Source organism: Petaurus breviceps, unplaced genomic scaffold (assembly GCF_028583685.1).
Source record: "Petaurus breviceps papuanus isolate PSGF00001 unplaced genomic scaffold, PetGlider_PUasm1.0 208, whole genome shotgun sequence".
In the NCBI taxonomy this organism is placed as follows: Eukaryota; Metazoa; Chordata; class Mammalia; order Diprotodontia; family Petauridae; genus Petaurus; species Petaurus breviceps.
The window spans coordinates 31,656,276-31,676,237 of NW_027185852.1; the positions used below are offsets into that span (position 1 = coordinate 31,656,276).

Below are 19,962 nucleotides of genomic sequence, written 5' to 3' on the forward strand. Positions count from 1 at the left end.
GGGGGGGGGGGGGGGGGGGGGGGGGGGGGGGGAGAGGAGGCGGGGGGGGGGGGGGGGGGGGGGGGGGAAGCGAGCCGGCAGCCAGGAAAGAGGAGCGAGGCAGCGCACCTGGAACGAAGATCCTGGCAGGGGAACGGGAGAGGGCACTGGGGAGGAAAGAGGAGGCCCCCGGGCGCGCCCTGGCTTCTCTCCCGTGGCCTTCTGCCTTGTCGGCACTCTCCCTTCTCTGGCCAGGCTTCTCTCACCCATCAGTGTTCCAGAATTTGTATCTGCTCTCCTTCCCTCTTCACCCTCCCTTGTCTCTCTATCTCTGGCCGGCTCCTCTCCTTTGGTGGGTGGCTAACTAGAGGACCTAGGTATCCCTGGGCAGCTCATTCACAGCTCTCCACTCTAGGGCAGCAGGATGTCTGTGGATCCTGTCTGACCCTCACGCCTCTCCTCTTCCCTTCCTAGAAGCCCAACCAGTCGGGATGGAGTCCTTAATGAACTTGTATCATGAGGTGATGAAGAGAGCAGGTGAGACTTCAGCCCCTCCGACCTCTTCCCCCCCCCCTCCAGCTTCCCCAGATCCTGACCCTGTGCTTGTGTTCCCACAGACCCCCGGCTCCAGGGCTACCCGCTGATGGACACTCCGCTGCTCATGACCTCCATCCTTCTCGCCTATGTCTACTTCGTGCTCTCCTTGGGACCGCGGCTCATGGCCAATCGGAAGCCATTCCAGCTTCGAGGCTTCATGGTCATATACAACTTCTCCCTGGTGGCTCTCTCCCTCTACATAGTCTATGAGGTGAGGTGAGGGCACCCTCGTTCTGAAGGGGCTGCAGCTGGTCCTGCTGCCCCTCCTAACCCTGCCCACAATAGACTGGAGGGGTGGGCAGAGCCTTGGGGGCTGAGCACCTACACATGGCGTTGTGATCCTGTGGACTTTTCCCAGAACCCTGAGGCCCTTCGGGTGAGTTGAACCCTAGGTAGGGGTGGTGCTGGGTGCTTTGGAGTGGGGCGTTAGGACTGGCCAGGGGGCCTCACTGGGGGCCTCCTTCCTCCCACCTTACAGATGGTTCGTGTGGCATGGCTCTTTCTCTTCTCAAAGTTCATCGAACTGATGGACACGGTGAGTGTGTGTTTGAGACTTGGGGCAGCAGGGGCAGGGTTGGGGAAAGCCAGGCCTCAGCCCTGACCACTCCCCTCCCCCTCCAGGTAATCTTTATTCTTCGAAAGAAGGACGGCCAAGTGACTTTCTTACATGTCTTCCATCACTCTGTGCTGCCTTGGAGCTGGTGGTGGGGCATTAGGGTGGCCCCAGGTGAGGAGGGAACAGGCTAGTGGTGGGCTTGGTGAGGCTGCTGGCCCCCTTAGAGCCAGCACTGCATTGACCCTATTCCTGTCTGCTTCCTACTTCCCAGGAGGAATGGGTTCCTTCCACGCCATGGTGAACTCCTCCGTCCATGTAGTCATGTACCTATACTATGGGCTGTCAGCTTTGGGCCCAGCAGCCCAGCCCTATCTCTGGTGGAAGAAGCACATGACTGCCATCCAGCTGGTGAGAAGCTACTCTGGTCTCCTCCACTCCCCCCCCCCCCCCCGCCCCCCCCCCCCCCTGGCCGCCCCCCGCGCCCCCCCCCCCCCCCCCTCCCCTCGGGGGGAACCACCTCCCCCCCCCCCCCCGGCGGGGGAGACCCTCCCGCCCCCCCCCCCCCCCCCCCCCCCCCCTGGGTCCTCTCTGCATCCCAGGCCTGAGCCCAACCCTCTCTCCCCCCAGATCCAGTTTGTGCTGGTTTCGTTGCACATCTCTCAGTATTATTTCCTGCCCAGCTGTGACTACCAGTACCCTGTGATCATTCACCTCATCTGGATGTACGGCACCATCTTCTTTGTGCTCTTCTCCAACTTCTGGTATCAATCCTATACCAAAGGCAAACGGCTGCCAAGGGCTGCCCAGCAGAATGGGGTGCCCAAAGTCAAGGCAAACTGAGCCAGGCTGGCGTCACCCTGGCCCTCGCCCACCACCTAAGTGCCTCGGGGCTGCACTGAGGGCAGCCATACCATTTGGGCAGGGGGTTTGCGGATCATGCCTCAGTCTCTGTTGATGGGTCACTGGACCTGGCTAGAGCAGGAGGACAGACCCGGACCCTCCCCTCTTCCTATGAGCTGGCACACAGGGACCACAACCACCCTCCCCTCCCTGTACCTTACCCCTAACCACAGGGGCTCCCTTGCCCTCTGCCACAGCACAGCCCTGGGGGTGGGGGTGCAGCTTGAGCTGGACATGCCCCCTTCCTCCCCACCCTGGGCCAACCTGTCTGGGGAAAGGGAATACTCAGGGCTGGCCCCAACCACAGGCCTGCGGCCTTTTAACTTTTCTCACACTGAAGAGGTCAGCAATAATCCTCCCTTGGTCATCGGGGACTTTGTTCTCACCCCATATCTGCCCTACTGCTGGATGGGCTGGGGCAAGGAGAATACGGCCCACAGGGGCTGCTCACTCACACGTGTCTTAATTAAAGTGACAGGAAACATCAGTGGCTTAGAGGTGTACTATGTCCTGATGAGCGTGTCTTTGAGGGGTAGTTGGGCTGAGATTTATTCAATGATTGAGTCTCAAGGCTAGATCAAGGCCCAGTGTCTGAGGAATTGGGGACTACTGTAAGCCATCTTCCTGAGCCGCCTCAGGTGGTACCTGTAGCAGGTTTGAGAGAGGACAGAGCAAGGCAGGGGGACAGATGTCTTTATTAGAAAAATAAAACCCAGTGGGCAGGAGGGGAGCTGGGGCCGGCCTTAGCGGATGCCCTGGTGGATGAGGCTGCTCTTGGCTGCACTCGCCTTCTCGCGCTCCCGCCGTTGCGCAGGGTCCAGCTCGAAGCAACGCCACAAGCGCAGGGTTTCATCAGCAGCAGCTGAGGCTACGGTGCAGCCGTCAGGGCTCATGGTCAGGCTCAGGACCCGGGCCGTGTGACCTTTGAGCTCAGCCACCTTGGCCATGCTCGGGTACTTCCAGATGACCAGCTGGTTCTGGGCAAAGCCATGGCCAGAGATGAGTTCTTTATAGTGTGGGGACCAGAGGATGGCACACACCTGGGACTGGGCATCCACCGCACTGAGACATGCTCCTGAGCAAACGTTCCAGATCCGGATGTGCCGGTCACTGGTGCCGCCTCCAGTGGCCAGCACATTAGACTGCCACGGACACCACGCCACAGCCTAGCGGGGACAGGGAAGGAAGGAAACAAGGGTGAGGAGAGTGTCAGCCCCCCCGTAGGGCTGGGCCATCCTGCCTCTGCCTGCCTTGGTCTCTTACCTTGACTGCACCCACATGCTGAGTGAAGGTCTGCAAGGGACCCCAGCCCCCGTCACTCGGGGCACTGGGCCACACATTCACCAAGTTGTCATTGCCGCCACTCGCCAGGTATCGGCCATCAGGGGCCCAGCGTAGGCCACACACTTCCTGGCTGTGTCCACTCAGCGTGGCCACGTGGTGCTCAGCCACTCGGACATCATGGTGATGGACGTGGCCAGACCGAGACCCACTGGAAAGAGGAGACAGCTAAGGGGCTCTGAGGGAAAGGGTCTCCATCTATCCCAATTGTCCCTCTCTCCTTCCCAGCAGGACTATGACAAAATGCCTGTGGCGTGGGAGCTGGAGGGAAAGAGCCAGTGGGAGCAGGGGGGCATTCATAGGGACAAGAGTCCAGCTCAGACCTGGAAAGGATGTAGCTGTTCCAGGCCAGGGCACCCACACGTGCTGTGTGGCTGCTCATGTTTCGAAGCCTCTTCTGCTGCTGGACATCCCACAGCTAGGGAGAGAGGAAAGGAAGGTTTGGGAGTCAGATGTTCTGCAGGGAGTCAGGGCTCCCCTTGAGTCCCTGCCTCCCATCAGGGAGCCTCTGGCCCTCACCTGAACCTCTGCACTGCTGGTGCCCACGGCCAGGTAGTTTCCCTCCTTAATCCAGGCCACGGAGGACACATAGTCCCCTGGGCGCTCTGTCTGCAGCAGCTGGAGGATCTCCCCTGAGCCTGCGTTCCACAGGTACACAGACGTGCCCAGAGCCACAGCCAGCACATTGCCACAGCTCCAGTCCATGAGGTTCAGGTCTGAGGCAGAGAGCAGGGGGAGCTGTATCCAGGGTTATTGAGCCCTCCTGTACCCCACCCCCTAAGCTTCCTGAGGCCACTCACAGTAGTCATTTCGAATTTCAGGGGCATCTAGGATGCGGTCAGGGAGGGAGGGGATATAGCGGCAGGTCTTCTTCCTGCTGGAACCTGGGGTGGCCTTCTGACTGTACAGCACCCGAAGGCTGTTCTGATAGCCCTCGGGGGCATTCTGGGGCTTCCCACTGAGCCGGAGGATCTTGGCTTCTTCCACATCAAAACCATTTAGATTCAAGGACCAGGCTTTCTGTTGCTCCTGAGGGCAGGACGGTACCACACTGGCTTTTCATATAACAAGCAGGCAACCCCCAACTCCACCCTGGAATGCCCCCCACACACACACATACACACCTTCCTGGTGGGGGTGTGGTTGACTGGCTGATTCTCCTTGCTCAGCAGAAAGCTAGCCACCTCCATCTGGGATGTGCTTCGATGGGGGATGTAGCGATCCCCGCCTGCCTTACTGGGGGTGCTTTGTGTCTTGGGACCAGATTTGCCTGAGAAGACAGACAGAGGCTGGAAGGGTTGACCCCTACCCATGACCCCTAGGCCAGGTTGAAAAGGTCTGTTCTCCACACATTCCCCTCCCCAGCCCAAGCCCTCTGCTGTCCTCACCAGGAGTCCGGCCTGGCGTTCTTCCGGAGCTGTGCGATCGGTTGGCCGTGCGCATTGGGGAGGGGGGGGGCCCAGGGGTTTCCTTGGCTTTGCGCTGCCAACGAGCAGGAGGTGCGTTGACAATAGATGTGTCCAGCTGGAGCAGGGAGTGCAGATCATTCTCAAATACAAACTGTGCCATGGTGCCGGATCTGGGGGGAGAGAGGCCAGCAGCTGTCCATCAGAGCTCCTGAGGAGGGCAGGGCAAAGGGAAGTCCTCTATTAGGAGGACCTGGGATGCTAGAGGCTACTGAGGCAACGGGAACAATGTAAGGTTCTGGACTAGGGTGACAAGCGAGGGTCAGAAAGAGGCAGAATGAACTCTGTGTAGAGAGGGGAGTCAAGGATGATGGGATAGCAATGTATTGCAGACATCTCAAAAGGCTGGAATCTAATAAGATTAACTTTAAATGGATAAATTTAAGGTCCTAGAATTGGGTTCAAAATAGCCCAATGACAGGAAGCAGGAGAGGCAGGCAAGAAATCACCTAAGACAGAGCAGCCCATTGGAGTAAATAGCAAAGCCAGGAGAAGGTACAGGTGTGGATAGAAGGGAAAAAAACATCTCTTAAAAATGAGGCCAGCGGTGGACTTGGAAGGCTTAGGGCTTCTTCATCTGGGAGCCAGAATTTGTTTGGAAAACTATAGCAATAACCATTGCAACAGAATTGGTTTCCTTTGTAATGCTATCCATGGTATGTATCTTTAAAAAAATTCTGAGAGGTTTCACCAGACAGAATGCCACAGGAATCCATGTCACACAAAAATGAAGCCTCCCTGCCTTAGAGAATATACACTGAATCTCCCAACAACCCTGGGAGGTGGGGGCTGTTTTGCATTGGAGCATAGGGCTTCCTGACTCCAGACCAACCCCTGGAGCTGCCTCCTTCGGTCCGATTTGTGAGGTATAAAATGAAGCTTAAGCCCAAGCATAGCTCCTGGCAGGAAAGAGAAGGGGGAGATTAATGTCAGGCCTGGAGTCCGTAAGCCTCTGTTCAAATCCAGCCTCTGGTACTTCCTAGCAGTGTGAAATGTACTGGGCAGGGAAAAATCAGCTGAAGCCAGATGGTGAAGGGCCATGAATAAATGGCCAATAAAGGAGTCTGTATTTTACGGTGGAGGTAAGGAACGAACGGGGAGTACAGAAGCTTCTTGAGCAGAGAGACATGGTCAGTTCGGCAGCTGTGGGAGACCAGTCAGGAGGACCAGACGTCAGTGAAGGGAAGGCTGTTTTGGTCAAACAAGAGAAGAATGGCCCAGTCTGCAGATCTGGAGGGGGAGGAGGCCTGGGACCACTCCTCAGCTCTCACTACACAGCTGACTTCTGGCCTCCCACTGCCTCAGTCTGCCAATGCAAGTGCTAAGCCCTAGGCAGCACTTAGGATTTGCCTGGGGGGTGAGGGTGGGGGAGATACTCCTTTCTTAGTGACCCCATCAACCCCCAGACTTCTAGACCCTGCTGTCAAGGGACATTTGGAACTACAATTCCCGCAGGCATGTCGAGCTCAGCTTGTCCACATCAGAATTCATTCAGCTCCCAAAAGAAAACTCGCCTTCCAAACTTCTTGCCAAGGGCTCCAGCCTCACCTCCTAGGTCTCACTCCCCAAAATGTCCAGAGTATCTCTTGCGCCTTTCCCCTTCTCTCTACTCCCGAGGATGACTAAAGCTTTTCCCAGGGGGCCTCCCTGCCTCCAGTCTCCACGAAGTTACCAGAAGATTTTCCGAAATTGAGAAAGGTCCGCCACCCCTCCCCTCCCACCTCTGTGCTTTTGCCCAGGCCGTGCCCCACACCTCCTGGAAGCCCTAGGTTCTCCCCCAAGCTCAGCTCTGGGACTGACTTCTGGGTGAGGTCTCCCCTACTTGGTCTGACTATCTGGATGTCCACAGCTCTTTCCTAGCACAGATAACACGGTGCGCTGCCTGCCCCACTGAGGGCAGGCCGGGCCGGGCCCGTCTGTCCCTCCCCTTCGTGGTGTCCAGACATCCAGCGGTCCAAAGCACTGCCCACAGCGCTCCAGGGTCCGGCCTGAACCAGATTAACGCGCAGCAGGGAATCCCGGAGCACAACAGACTACCAAACAGCGCTGCAGCGACCCCTCCTCGGACCCTGCCCCCCCCCCAGGGCCCCCCCCCCACTCCCCCTTTGCTTTAGCCACGCCCCCTCCCCGCCCCCCCCCGGACCCCCCCGCTCCCCCCCCCTCCATATGTATGTTTTTCCGGCCCCCCCCCACCCCCTCCCCGGGTCGCGGTCCCCGTTTCCAAGCAGAGCCTGTCCACGCGGCACCGGCCCCCAAACAAGGAATGCACCACTCCGCCCCGGGAAGCCCCTCGCCTCCCGGGCCGGCCGCACCCTGCTCTCCCTGGAGTGGCCTCCTCGGACCCTGGACCGACGCGTGCTGACAGCCCCGCCCCGCCAAGGGCCTTCCTCCCTCTCTCACTGACACCTCCGCGGCTCCCACGGACTCCACCATCCTTCCAACGATCATCTCTGAGTCTGCACAGCAAGCCCTGACCTCGCTCTAACCCCGGCTCCCGCCGCGCCTCCGTCCCGGACAGCACATAGTCGGCACTTAATCCACGCTCGGTGCCCCACTCCGCTCCCTCGGCCCTCTGCTCCTCGGTTCCCGGCCACCTCATACCTCCTCCAGGTCTCGCCTCGCCCTCTGCCGCCTCTACCTCCTCCACTGCCCGCGCAGGCTGGGCGTTTCCGGCCGCCGCCATTTGAAGGCTCCCGCCGCACTCCTATTGGCTGCTTCAAATCCAACGGCTGCAACTGCCATCCTCCATTGGCTCCGAGACTCAGGGCGGGACTTCCGCCGAGACACGCCTTCCTCGCGAGAGGCCAACCCCAGCCAGGCAAGGGGGCATGGAGAAGAGAGCCGGAGAAGCGGAGGCAGGGGAGGGGCCTGACATGGGACTAGGGCCAGTGACGGACTGGGGCTGAGGCGAGGGCGGGGCCTCTTTGGACAGGACCAATGAGAGACTAAGGCTGAAGCTAACGTGAGGACAGGGCGGGGTCACATTGAGGACGGGGCCAATGAAGAGCCGAATCTGAGGCAGAGGTGGAGCATGGAACAGCGTGTTTGTCGGGGTACCTAATGAGGGACCAGGGTACCCGAGGGGGCGTGGCGTAGCTGAGATGTTGCCTGACCGGAGGGCGGGGTCAACCGAGATACCGAGCTGGCGTGGGGCGAAGCCCAGAGGGTCAGCCACCGGACTCCGGGACCCTTCTTTAAATTTTTCCAACCCCCGCTGGTAAGGGGGTTCAATGGCCTGAATCCTGCTGAATCCTAACCCTGCTGCCAGGGAAATCCCCAGTTTCGCCTTGAATACATTCAGGGATGGGGAGCTCACCTCCTATGGAGGCAGCTCGTTCCATTTGGCTAAAGCTCTCGCGCAGCCTTTTCACCGACTACATCCAGCCCGCCTCGATTTCCCTGCAGCCCCCACCCCAGTCCTTCTAGGGCATCTCTCCCTTTTCTTGCCCTCGGGGTTAGGGTTTGAGTTGGTCCAGGTCCGGCTGGGCTTGGCGACAGACATGTGGGCCCAGATGCGTCGGAGAAGACAGGCTGTTTCTCATAACACACCCACAGCCCACTCACGGATTTCCATCATTCTAGCGCTTTCTCTGTCTGCTTTTCCCCTCCTGGTGGGAATGCATCAGAAGGGGTTAGACTAGATTGTCTCTAGAAGAGGAAGGAGGCAGAAAGCGCGAATGCATTCCCAAACCCTCTAGGGACCTGGATTCCAGTCCTGCCTCTGATGTTGGTATTACCTGTGTGAACCTGCGCAAATCGCTTAGCCTCCGAAGGCCTCATTTTCCTCATCTATAAAATAAGGGAGTTGTCTTACAGGCCTTTGGGGTCCCTTCCAGTTCTAGACCTAGGCTCCTCCAAGGTCCTTCCCGGTCCGAATCCTAGGGAGCCCTCGACCCCCTCTGTTTCACAGAACACTGAAGAGATGCTGCCCAAGGCGATGGGGAGTTAGAGAAAGTTTCTGAGCAGGAAAACACTCAGGAGAAGACTTCTCTGGCTTGGAACTTTTGACTTAGACAAAGGTCCCTTGGAGGTGGAGGGTGTTGGGGAGGAGGGAGCTTCAATACATTGGAGGAGGGAAGGTAATGTGGCCGAGTGGAAGACTGAGATTTTTGAGACTGATCCAGGGATTTCATTGCAGGAAACTCAGTCAACCAGCTACTCTGAAATTTACAGCCCTAAAGAGTAGCCTGGGGCATCCAGAGGCTGAGGGAGTGGCTGAAATAATTAATGGATATAAGAATGAAAAGCATTTATGAAGCACCCAGAGGTACTATGCACTCAGCACTGTGGATACCAACAAGAGCCCATGTCCTCAACAAATTCGTTCTAATCACTCTAATGGGGAAGACATTGGGTGGGAGCTGGGCCCTTTGGTCCACAAAGTTACCAGGAGGGTTACCCAATAGCAGAGTTGATTTGATCTTGGCTCCAGAACTGGAGGATGAAAGGAAGTGACTGGTGAGACTGTGGAGCTGGCAGGAGAGGAGGGAGGGAAATGAAGCATGGGTGAGGCTTTCTTGCAATAATACCCCAGGAAGGATGCAGTAACATGCTCAGGCTCCTCCAGTCATCATCAGAGACTAGACTTGAACCTAGGTCTCCTTGACTCAGAGGCCAGCTCTCAGGCATCATGCCAGACACCTCTTTTAGGATCAAAGTAAAAAAAAAAAAAAACCTAAGAGAGTACCAAAAGCTGCTGGGGGAGCTAGTGAGTTTCCTGTCATTGCTGGTCTTCCAGGGGAGGCTGGATGACTGACTTCTTGGTGCCGCTGCAGAGAGGGCCCTGGAGATTCTGGGACTCAGTTGGCAATGAACAGGGAATGATCAGAAGACAAGGCTCTCAGCTTGGCCAGTTTTGGGATGTGTGTGAGAAGGCAACAGAAAAGCTGGGGGAAACAGTCATGCCAGGACTTGAAGGCAGCTGGAGTCTAGACTTGATTTTGTGAGTGATGGGGGTTGAGGGGATGACACCTTAAGGTTTCTGTGTCAGGACAAAGATGATCCAACCTGGACTTAAGATGACTCTGTCAGCATCCACAGCATTGTTTGGAGGGAGGAACTTAGAGACAAGGAGACTAATGAGGACCTATTTGCCAGATTGGTCCTGGTCCGATCCTGAGGCTCGGGGATTGAGATGGTGATCCTAGCTCTTGGGAGGAAGTGGCAAATCATAAATCAATCATAAGAGAGTCATAAGCCAACAACAAGCATTTATTAAGGGTGTGCCAGACAATGAGCTAAGGAGTGGGGATATAAACATGAGAGTCCCTGACCTCAAGGAACTTACATTCTGGGGAGAACAGGTAAGAGGTGCAATGGGAACAATTGGCTCACCCCCCCCCCCCCACCCCATGCAAATCAGGTTGGTTCTCCCTTAAAAGATCTTGAAACCATTCTGGAGGGTGATAGGCTCATGTCACTTCAGGGCTTCAGACCATTGACCGGCCCCAGGAGCCTGCCTGGGCAGCTGAGCTCCTGAAGCAATGCTCTCTCCTGGGTGAACATCTTTCTCCTGTCATGGCTAAGAAAGGTTCTTTTGTTAGCTGCTGGGTGGATTACAAGCGTTTTATTTCATGCTTCTTTTGCACCTAAACTAGCAGGAGATTGGTCTGAGTAAAGCCTGAGGGCACCAACAATAAGGTAATCAGCCAAGGCCTTCTCTGCAGGGGAGGCCATCTGGGCTGGGATTTGAAGGAGACCAAGCATTTTGAAAGGTGGAGGTAAAGAGGGAAAACATTTCAGGCATGTGGGCAGGGGGATGGCCAGTGCAAAGACATGGAGTCCACAAAGGGAAGGGACCTCCTCGGAGAAGGAATCAATGCATCCAGCCTTGTGGAGAACATAGCAAAGGAGGAACAGCCAGGACTTGGCAACCCACTGACTGGATGTGAAGGCTGAGGGTAGAGGGGTCTGAGATGAATGGGTGATCAGAAGGATGGCAGTACAAGGAGGCTGGAGGGGGAGCTGAGAAGTGAGGGCTGAAGATGTAGAGTGTAGGGCTGCAGGGGCATAGAGAATAGTGGGAGGCCTGGGAGATGGGGTGGAAAGCCAGCACAGAAAGATGTTTGTGAGCACACTGACAACCCAGCACGAGAGTCACCTTCAGCACCTGCCCCTGCTCTGAAAGGCCTCTAGGTAGAAGGCAGGCTAGAGCCACCAGTGCATAGTGAATGCAGGGAATGGCCCAGTTCTCTGTTATAAAAGCCGAGAGTAGGGTCCTGGCACCCCTCAAAGTGGGCAGGAGATAAAAAATGAGGTCAAGGAGAACCACGCCACCTGTCTCCAAGTACAGAAAGAGCTGCCATGGAAGAGGGATTAGGCTGCTTCTGCTTGGCCTCATAGGGCAGAAACAAAAGGAGTGGCAGGAGGTTGCAAAGAGGCTGACTGAGGAAGCTTGCTAATAGCCATCTCCAAGGGGTATAGGCTGCCCTGGGAAGAGAGAGGCTCCCCTCCTTGGAGGTCTTCTACCAGAGGGTGAATGGCACCTACTGGACACATCACAGGGCAGATTCTCATTAGAGATGGTGCAGATACAGGCTTCTTTTGGGGGCTTCCCTGCCCATGGAGGTCTTCAGACCTCAGAAATTTAAGAATTCTCTATTTCTCCTGTATGTCCACCTGGCATTTAAGGCTCTCCACCATCTGGCTTCACCCTATACATTAGTCCATGAGCACATGCTGAGTGGCAATTCTGTGCCCTAGGTTAGCCTGGCAGTTCTGCTCACTGTCCCTCCTCCCCCCTCCCTGAATTCCAATACTATGCAATTTGGTGCTGACCCTGTAGGGTCCTGAGGCCTGGGTCTGAATCCTCCCTTGGACACTCACTGACCATCTCTGAAACTGTTTGCTCCTCTGTGAAGTGGGGGGGAGGGGGTAGGGGTGAGATACCAGTAGTGGCTTTCTCCCTATGGGGGTCTTGTGAGGCTTACCTGAGACATGAGCAAGCTTCAGAGTGTTCCCCACGTCAGTCATAAGGCCTGGTATCCTTCAGGGCTTCATGTATGTGCCACCTTCCCCCAGCCCTCACAGCTCACCCCTCCTGTCTTGGAGGCTGTCTCCCCTTCTAGCCCAGTGCTGGGACCAGAGCAGAGGTGAACAGGGCTTGGCTTCCCCAAGGTCCCACAAGACTGGAAGGCAGAACTGAAAGCTAGCTGGGGCTTCTTCATTCCCAGGCTGGTGATGGCCCTACAAAGAGGGCCTCCAGTTCTCCCTAACACCCAGGGTGAATGGAGAAAGGCAGTGCCTCTCTCTAGAGAAAAATCTCATTTGCCTTTCAGGGCCCCTCATCCTCCCCAGACTTTGCTCAGTCATGCTCATTTGCCAACCCCCATGTACTAGTCTCTGCTGCTGTGAGGCAGCAGGGTGCCAGGTCCAGGCTGAGGAGGTCTGACAGGCCCCTTCTCCCTATGACAATGGGCAAGGGTCTGACCACTCCTTAGTCCCGTCTCCCTCTCCCTGTCTCCAGTATATAAAGCTCAAGTGGTCATTCAAGGAAACCTTTATTGAGCGGCAATGTGAGAGAGACTAAGAAGCCTATCCAGTCAATGACCCCAGGGGCTCCAGCTGGATGGGGAATGAGCTACCTGAGTAAGAGTTGGGGGATGATTTCCTGCTCTGTACAATGAGGCTGGCAGAGGCTTTGGGAAAGACTGCCCCTGGGTGTCGGGACAGAACCCAAGTACTTTGTAATAAAGCCTCAAGGCCCTAGTGTTGGCAACTCTGGGGACCAAAGGCTGCTGAGGCAAAGGCCAGGCCCAGGGAACATGCAGCCAGCCTTGCTCAGGCTTCCACAACTGGGAAGTGGTGTTAGGGCTGGGCATTGAGGAGGGAGGGGGGAGCTTGGCCACGACTGTGCTCTATGGAGCTTAGTTTAGGAGGTCTTCCTGAGAGGGTGAACAGTAGAGAAGAGGTTTGCTCAGGAGATGGGGACATACTCCATCAGGGCAAGGGCCCCACTCTATGAGACTCCCCAGGAGGTCAAGAGAGTCAGTAAACTGAGCTGGAGTTCACATGGGAAAGCAGTGGGGTGAAGGGGGTCACTGACAGGCACTCGTGCCCAGAGGCTCTGGGGAAAGGTATTGTGTCCAAGGGCTGGTGGCAGGGATTTGAGGCTGGGAGGGGCTGGGACAAGTGAGGCAGGTAAGAGTAGTTGTCAATGTGGGTGGTGGGGTCAAGCTCAGACTCTGAAGGGACTGGGGCTAAGGGTGGGGACCAGGACCCCAGGCAGCCAGCTTGCAGCAACACTGGATAGTCCAGCTGGGACTGGCCATCCGCAGACTCAGAAAGGATCTCCAGGAGGCTCGGTTCCTCTTCTTCATCTATTCCTGAGGCTGAGGTCTTGGGCTAGAAGAGATGAGGTCAGGGGCTGTGGGGGAGGACATAGATCTGATCAGGAATCCCAGGAGACAGGGGCAGCACTCACCTGGCTCATAGAGGCTGGGGGCTCAGTGAGGAAGCCTCCAAGGACCCGATGTAGGTCAGGAAGTGGAGGCCAAAGGGTCTGCCGCAGGGCCCTGCACAGGGAGGGAGGGTGAGACAGGCACTGCTGGCAGTGAGGGGACTCTTGGGGGGATGTGAGAGGGACAGTGGGGAGGGGGCAGCAGTGAGCACCCTGGAGCCTTGTACTCTAGGATCTGAGCTCTTACAACAGCATTCTGATGTCGACATGGGCAAACAGGCCTCTCATCAAGATGCTATCACAGACCTCCTTGAGTGTGTTCTAGGAACAGGGTGTCCTGTCCCTCCCCTGTCAGGTGGCCTGGAGCCCACTGTCCCGTCTCAAGCCCTGCCACAGCTTGGAGTAGGCCGAAGCCGAGCAGGGCTGGCTGGCTAGAGCTGGCTGCCCATGAGCTGCCTGGGCCGATGACAGGACTGGGGTCAAGCTCAGTCTTGCAGGGCCCTTCACTACCAGGAATCGCTCCCTCGAGTCCGCTTTCAGAAAGAAAGGGCCCACTTTGGCCTCCTGTCCCTGTCCCACCTGGGCTCAAGCCAAGAGAAGGACTCTTCAAGGCCTCAGGCATGACCGTTGTCCAAGCCTTTCTGATCCAGCCCGAGATGTCCTAAGCTTTCCTGGAAGACAGCCTAGCATCCAGGGCAGTGGATAATCACACTGTGTCTTAGATCCTTGTCTTAGCTGCTTCTGGCCACTAAATAATGAAACTGTGCCCCAAGTAGGACCAGCCCCATCAGCATCCATGGAGGGAGGGAAGCTTCTAGAGAAGAGTGGCCAAAGGAAGCCCAGGGGCAGCTCCCCTCTGCCCTCTCAGAAGCAGGGACCAGACTGCTGTTCTTCCTGATGCCCAGGCCTGAACGGGCCTCTCGCTCACAGCCCTGCTCCTGGTTCTAGTCTCTGTGGCCAAACAAATTCTCCCTCCCACAACAGCCCTGTAGACAGCTGAAGGCAGGGAGGGACCTCATTCCTGGAGTCCTTTCTACCCCAAGCACCCTCTGTTTCTTTGATGAATGCTCGAAAGCCTGGGACTCCAGGCCCTTTGCTCAGCCCTTGCTTGTAGACACCCTGTGGCTTCTCAATATCTTTCTTAAACTGTGGCCACCAGAAATGAGTAAACCAGGTCTGACCAGGGCAGAGGGCAGAGAAAGCAGAATCCTCAGCTCCTGACTTCTGGAAGCTGGGCTATCTTGATGTGGGCCACAATCCCATTCACTTAATTGGCTGCCACAGTCCCACCCTCTGAGGTCATCCCCAATTTATCCTGTCGAAATCTTCTTGCTTCATATGTGTCTGCATGTCTCCTCCATTAAAACCTGGGACTGGTTTTGCCTTCATGTTTCCAGCCCTTACCCTGGTGTCTGGCATACAGTAGTCCATTTGTACGACAAAGTGCTTTACTTAGATTCTAGGTAGGTGCTACTATTAGCCCCATTTTACAGAAGACAACTGAGGCAAACAAAGGTTAAGAGACTTTCCCCAGGTGAAGCCATCCACACAGGAAGAGTCAGAGGGTTTGGAGCTCGGATTCATGCCTCAGTGACACCTCAATGTGCCAGAGCTTTGTCAGACAAATCCTGGTCTAACTCTGATCCTTCCTCACCTTGTACTCGGGAAGCTGATTTTTGGCACCAAAGCCCATGTCCTACTTAGCCCTACTGAATCTCCTCTCGGCAGATGCAGTCCAATGGCCCTCTCTGGCTCTTTGGGGATCCTGATGCCACAGTCCAGAGTTAGCTCCCTCCTGGAGGGTTCCCTGTCAGTCACCGGCCCTCTCCTCTGTACCAGTTACTTCCACATTGTTGCTTTCCATAGGATATGAGCTCTTGGTGGCAGACATCATGGCTGTGCCCTTCTCTGTCCCCCGCAGCTCACAGTGCCCAGTCCAGAGTTTGCTTATGATAAATATTTGTTGACTGATTTATGATACCCTTATCCAACTCAAGAGTTTAAAAAAGAAGTTAGACCAGCACAGGGCCAGGCACAGATCTCCAAGGCATTCACTCCACTAACCTTCTACCTCGATGACACGGAACCATCACTACTTTTTGAGGGCGGCCATGCCACCTGTTTGGAATCCCTTTCATTGGTGATTCCTTTGCTGTCTTCTCCCTTTTATCATCTAGCTCACACTCTCCATCTTCTCTACGAGAATATTCTAAGAACCTGATCAGAAGCCTGTCTAGAATCTAGATCACTGCTACCCCCACGGCAGCCCCAGGACACCTGGAGAACACCTGCTGACTACTGCCCACTGAACCTGGAGAAAGCACAGCAGTGGAGAGCAGGGGCCACCCTGAAGATTCAGAAGAGAAAGGGAGACAGAAGTTTAAGAAGAAGGTGCTTCAGGAGAGCTTTGGATTTACTGGTCTTAACTCAGGCCCCTGTCTGGGGCTGGAAAGCACCAACAAGGAAAGACCAGGGTCCCCAGATTTGTGACCTAATGAATAAAGTGAAAAGGGGTAGAACTGCCCTGGGGCTCAGACAAGCTGGGTCCTGCAGTGACGTGAATAAGAGGGCCTTGCTCTGAAATCTAGTCCCGGCTCTACCACGTGATATCTGGATGACCTTGGGCCAGTCACTTCTCCCTTCCTGCCCTCAATTGCTCTATTAAAAAAGGGACTTTAAAAAGTCCCTTCCATAGCTGAATCCATGATCCCACAGCCAGTCTGTAGTGCAAGTTATAAAATAGTACGAGGTCACATTAATGCAAGTCAAAATTCAATTAAGTGACATGTTTCAGCTTTTTGAGGGTTTTAGCACACTGCTATGGATCACTGCATGTACATGGGCTATGCTGCTATGTGCCCTATTACTAATAGCTGGGTTAATGTCTTACTAAAATGGACAAAGGGAAGACTGAGATGGAAACCGAGCCAGCACAAAAAGGCAACAGTCTGCCGTAACACCAAAGCAATAATGAGGTAACTGAATGATATGAGCGCCGGCCTGAAATCGGCTGTGATGTCAGGCCAGCTGAATCTGCTGAGCTGTGTTAGAAAACATACAGGCGGAATCGGAGACAAAAACAAAAGCTGCACCACCTTTTGTGGTTTGCAGAGACCTACAAAGAAGAGAAGTGTTGTGATGATTAACATGGAGTGCCTTTTAGTTGCAGGACTGAGGACTGCAATCAATGCAGCCATTCAGCAGACAAAAGCTTTAAGTGTATTTAAGGCAGGGAAAGGAAATGGAAATAAGTGGATCATAAAGGCACTTTTACTGAGCTTGGCTGATTGCTTGAAAAACTGAGTTCAAATGTATAACTTCTATCGAATTGCTTACAGTCTCAGGGAGGGAAAGAGAAAATTTGGAACTCAAAAGTGTCTTAAAATGTTAAAAATTGTCTTTACTTGTAACTGGAGAAAATAAAATTATTTTTAAAAACTGAGTTCAGGGGCAGCTAGGTGGTGCAGTGAATAGAGCATCAGCCCTGGAGTCAGGAGGACCTGAGTTCAAATATGACCTCAGACACTTAATACTTACTAGCCATGTGACCTTGGGCAAGTTACTTAACCCCAATTGCCCAGCCTTACCCCCTCCAAGAAAAAAAGCAAAAAATTAAAATTAAAAAGAAAAAAAAAGAAATGGATGTTCTGGAAGGCATCCTAGAATAAGCCTCCTTCATCCACCGAAAACTTCATTGATCAGTATATCCATTTTCTTTTACAAAACATCAGGATATTTCGCTGCCATATCCTCATCTGCCTCTTTGTTAATTTTAATATTATGCAATTGAACTCAGTTTTTTTTTCTTTTCTTTCTTTCTTTCTTTTTGGAGGGGGAAGGCAGGGCAATTAGGGTTAAGTGACTTGCCCAAGGTCACATGGCTAGTGTTAGGTGTCTGAGGCTGGATTTGAACTCAGGTCCTCCTGACTCCAGGGCCAGTGCTCTATTCACTGCACCACCTAGCCGACCCCAGAACATCCATTTCTAGGAAAGAAAAAAGCTCTACTTGGATTTAAAGTGTCTAAGGATTGCCTAGCACTTTTGTTGGGAGATAATTCAGAAGGGGATTTAAAATCAAAACCAGTATTTGTTGATCAAGACTGAAACCCTCCCACTTGGAGAGATGACAACCATTGACTGCTTCAAGCATGAGTGACTTGAGTTATTTCCAAAGGCTGGTTTTCAAGTTTATTTAAACCTAGGCCAGTAAAAGCATTATTGATTTTAGAAAATGCTCCTGTTTATCCAGCCACACTTGGTTTATGGTATGAGAATGTGAACATGCAAATGCATGAGACGTAGATAACATTCTGTGCCCCTACCAGCATCTCTATGAATATTTTTTAAAAAGAGAAGACAACTCAGTTCATGCTGCTAAAATATTTTAAATTACAATAAAAACATTTTCAACATATCAGTGTAGGTTTACCTATAGTTAGTGTAGGCTTACCTGTATCTATGGTAAATTCAATAATTTAATTTTTTAAGTGTTATTTTCTATAACTGATGAAGAATGCATGACCCTTGCCCTTCTTCCCAGATTCCTTTGGTTGAAATGTAAAGGAAAATTGGATAGTCTGAGTAAGGGGTTTGAAAGATTTAGAAAGATAAATAAAGCCTTGGTTGAAAATATGGACGGCAGATAAGAAGGTTTGGGAACAAATGGAGGACATCCAAATCCCTCCTGTCCCTGCATAGTTGTTCTGGGTACCCTTGTGCCAACTTCAGATGGGTTAAGCATGTTGGGAGGGTGTGAGGAAGTCTGACTTTATTTCAAGAAGAGAGGTGAGGGGTCATGCATTCCTCATCATAAATACTCTTTTTACTTTGTAATAAGCCTGAATTAGAAATGCATTTTTCCTATTTTTTGCTATTATGTTATATTAATAAATTTATTTTTAAAAAATTTTCATTATATTTTCCATTGGGTTACCATATTTTGGGGGCAGCTAGGTGGCAGAGTGGATAGAGTGCCAGGTCTAGAATCAGGAAGATCTGAGTTCAAATGTGACCTCAACCACTGTCACTTAGCCCTGTTTACCTCAGTTTTCTCATCTGTAAAATGAGCTGGAGAAGTAAATAGCAAACCACTCCAGTATCTTTGCCAAGAAAAGCCTCAATGGGGTCACAAAGAACCAGACATAACTGAAGAAACAACTAAACAACAAAAATGATATTTCACATAAAATGATAATTTCAAATAGTGAGAATTCAAATCATGGGATTAACTGTTCACACTAATTGGGACCTGGCTGTAGTTTACAGGAGAAAATGTCCAAGAAAAGAGACAGTAATCAATAAAACTCATGGCTAGAGATATCTGTAAAAATCTACATACAAACATATCAAATATGGGTAATAAGCAGGGAAAACTAGAGGTTTAATAATAATAAGACAGTCTGCTAGAAGGGGTCCCTGTGACCTGGGCTGAACTCTGGAAGAATACAGAGAGGCAGCCATGCCCTAAGGATCTACTTAGGGGAGGAAATCCAGGATGCTCAAGAGAGAAGTGTGGAGAGAGCATCCAGTGGGAAGGAAGCTCCCCAGCAGGAGGAAGAGAGTGGCATGGCTTTGGGGGAGTGTGCACTGAGGGCCAGAGAGAGGAAATGGATTGGCCTGATAGCACTGAGGCAGGACAGGGCATGGCCTCTGGCCTGGCCAGCTGGGCCTCCTGCAGACACCTCAAACTCAGTATGTTCCAGACTTTTCCCTAACCCTGCCCTCTTCTGTCCAGGGTGCCACCATCCTCCCAGTCCCCCAGGCTTGAACCCTTAGTGTGAATTTGACCCCATGCTCCCTCCCTCCCTCCCTCCCTCCCTCAGACAACCATAGCACATCTTCTGGACCCAAGCCCTTTGTTCTGATGGCCCAGCTGCCACCCTCCTAGGGCAAGGCCTTCCTACTGGCCTTCCTGCCTGCCTCATATTTCACTTCTCTAGCCTCCCTCCACCCCCAACCCAGCTGCTAACTTGATATTGCTAAAGCTCAACTATTAACCCCTCTGCCGTTACTAAAACTCTCGTGGTCCCTCTTGCCTCTAGGATAAAGAGAAAATTCCTCCATCTGCTTGGCTTTGAAAACTTTTCACAATCTAGCCCCCCATTATTTCCCTCCACACACTCTAGCCTAGCTACCCTGGCTTTCATCTCACATGATATTCCATTTGCTGTTTCTAGGCCTTTGCCCAGGCTGTGCCCCATCCCTGGTATGCCCTCCCTCTTCATCTCCACCTCTTAGAATCCCTTCTCCTTCCCAGCTCAGAGTCCCTAGCTACTAGTGCAGGGTTTTGTTTGTTTGTCTTTTTCGTCATGGACACTTTCAAAAGTCTGGTGAAGCCTATGGACTATTTCAAGAACACAGTAATATTTTAAAATGATATACATAGGACCACAAAGAAAACAAAAATAACCTCACAAAGTGAGTTCCCAGGCTCCTTCCCCCAACTGAGAATCCCTGAGCTGTGATATTTCCCTCCAAAAAGGGCCTGTGGCATTTCTTGCTTGCACACTGCCAGGCACACAGCAGGTACTTAATAACTCCTCACTGACAGCTTGATAGGGCCTGTGATTTCTCTCTGCTAAAAGCAAGGCAGCTGATAAACTTGCAGGCTGCCTGAATGACGGCTCATCCTTCCAGAGGGGGCAGATGTGAGGAGGGAGTCACCTGGCCTGGTCCTGACCAAAGGCTGGCCCCTGTAATGTGAATGTAAATTTTAAAGATCTTCC

The 19,962-nt window shown here is 53.3% G+C and overlaps 3 protein-coding genes across 8 annotated transcripts in view; 1 reads left to right on the forward strand and 2 right to left on the reverse strand.

Moving 5' to 3' along the window:
* The window catches only part of LOC138165437 (very long chain fatty acid elongase 1-like), a 2,875-nt gene extending 356 nt beyond the window's left edge, over positions 1 to 2,519 (forward strand). The window contains exons 2-8 of the mRNA XM_069093801.1: positions 454 to 516; positions 597 to 792; positions 862 to 952; positions 1,055 to 1,111; positions 1,198 to 1,303; positions 1,404 to 1,540; positions 1,760 to 2,519. Coding sequence (XP_068949902.1) covers positions 471 to 516; positions 597 to 792; positions 862 to 952; positions 1,055 to 1,111; positions 1,198 to 1,303; positions 1,404 to 1,540; positions 1,760 to 1,972 — 846 coding nt within the window. The 5' untranslated portion in view covers positions 454 to 470 and the 3' untranslated portion in view covers positions 1,973 to 2,519. The remainder of the gene's footprint in view (positions 1 to 453; positions 517 to 596; positions 793 to 861; positions 953 to 1,054; positions 1,112 to 1,197; positions 1,304 to 1,403; positions 1,541 to 1,759) is intronic.
* Positions 2,520 to 2,708: 189 nt separating this feature from the next.
* LOC138165436 (cell division cycle protein 20 homolog) lies at positions 2,709 to 12,185 on the reverse strand. Of its 6 annotated transcripts, XM_069093796.1 has the most exons (9): positions 12,165 to 12,185; positions 7,441 to 7,487; positions 4,762 to 4,952; positions 4,498 to 4,643; positions 4,174 to 4,402; positions 3,893 to 4,089; positions 3,697 to 3,791; positions 3,296 to 3,524; positions 2,709 to 3,198 (listed from the first exon to the last, which is right to left on the reverse strand). In XM_069093796.1, the coding sequence occupies exons 1-9, from the start codon at positions 12,168 to 12,170 to the stop codon at positions 2,776 to 2,778; spliced, it is 1,563 nt and encodes a 520-aa protein (XP_068949897.1). In that variant the 5' UTR covers positions 12,171 to 12,185; the 3' UTR covers positions 2,709 to 2,775. The 6 variants fall into 6 exon arrangements, with proteins under 6 accessions (XP_068949897.1, XP_068949901.1, XP_068949896.1 ...); XM_069093800.1 differs by lacking the exon at positions 12,165 to 12,185 and having other exon boundaries at positions 7,441 to 7,587; XM_069093795.1 differs by lacking the exon at positions 12,165 to 12,185 and having other exon boundaries at positions 7,326 to 7,537.
* A 134-nt stretch (positions 12,186 to 12,319) lies between these two features.
* The window catches only part of MPL (MPL proto-oncogene, thrombopoietin receptor), a 25,998-nt gene continuing 18,355 nt past the window's right edge, over positions 12,320 to 19,962 (reverse strand). Inside the window, exons 11-12 of the mRNA XM_069093345.1 lie at positions 13,262 to 13,352; positions 12,320 to 13,182 (exon numbers count right to left, since the gene is read on the reverse strand). Coding sequence (XP_068949446.1) covers positions 12,826 to 13,182; positions 13,262 to 13,352 — 448 coding nt within the window. The 3' untranslated portion in view covers positions 12,320 to 12,825. The remainder of the gene's footprint in view (positions 13,183 to 13,261; positions 13,353 to 19,962) is intronic.

Bases quoted from the DNA above. Each gene is read 5' to 3' on its own strand.
- LOC138165436 (XM_069093795.1), bottom strand. From the start codon at position 7,522: ATGGCGGCGGCCGGAAACGCCCAGCCTGCGCGGGCAGTGGAGGAGGTA. The intron at 4,403-4,497 runs GTGTGTATGTGT...TCCTGCCCTCAG, and splicing joins ACCACACCCCCACCAGGAAG to GAGCAACAGAAAGCCTGGTC. The intron at 3,199-3,295 runs GTAAGAGACCAA...TGTCCCCGCTAG, and splicing joins AGCATGTGGGTGCAGTCAAG to GCTGTGGCGTGGTGTCCGTG.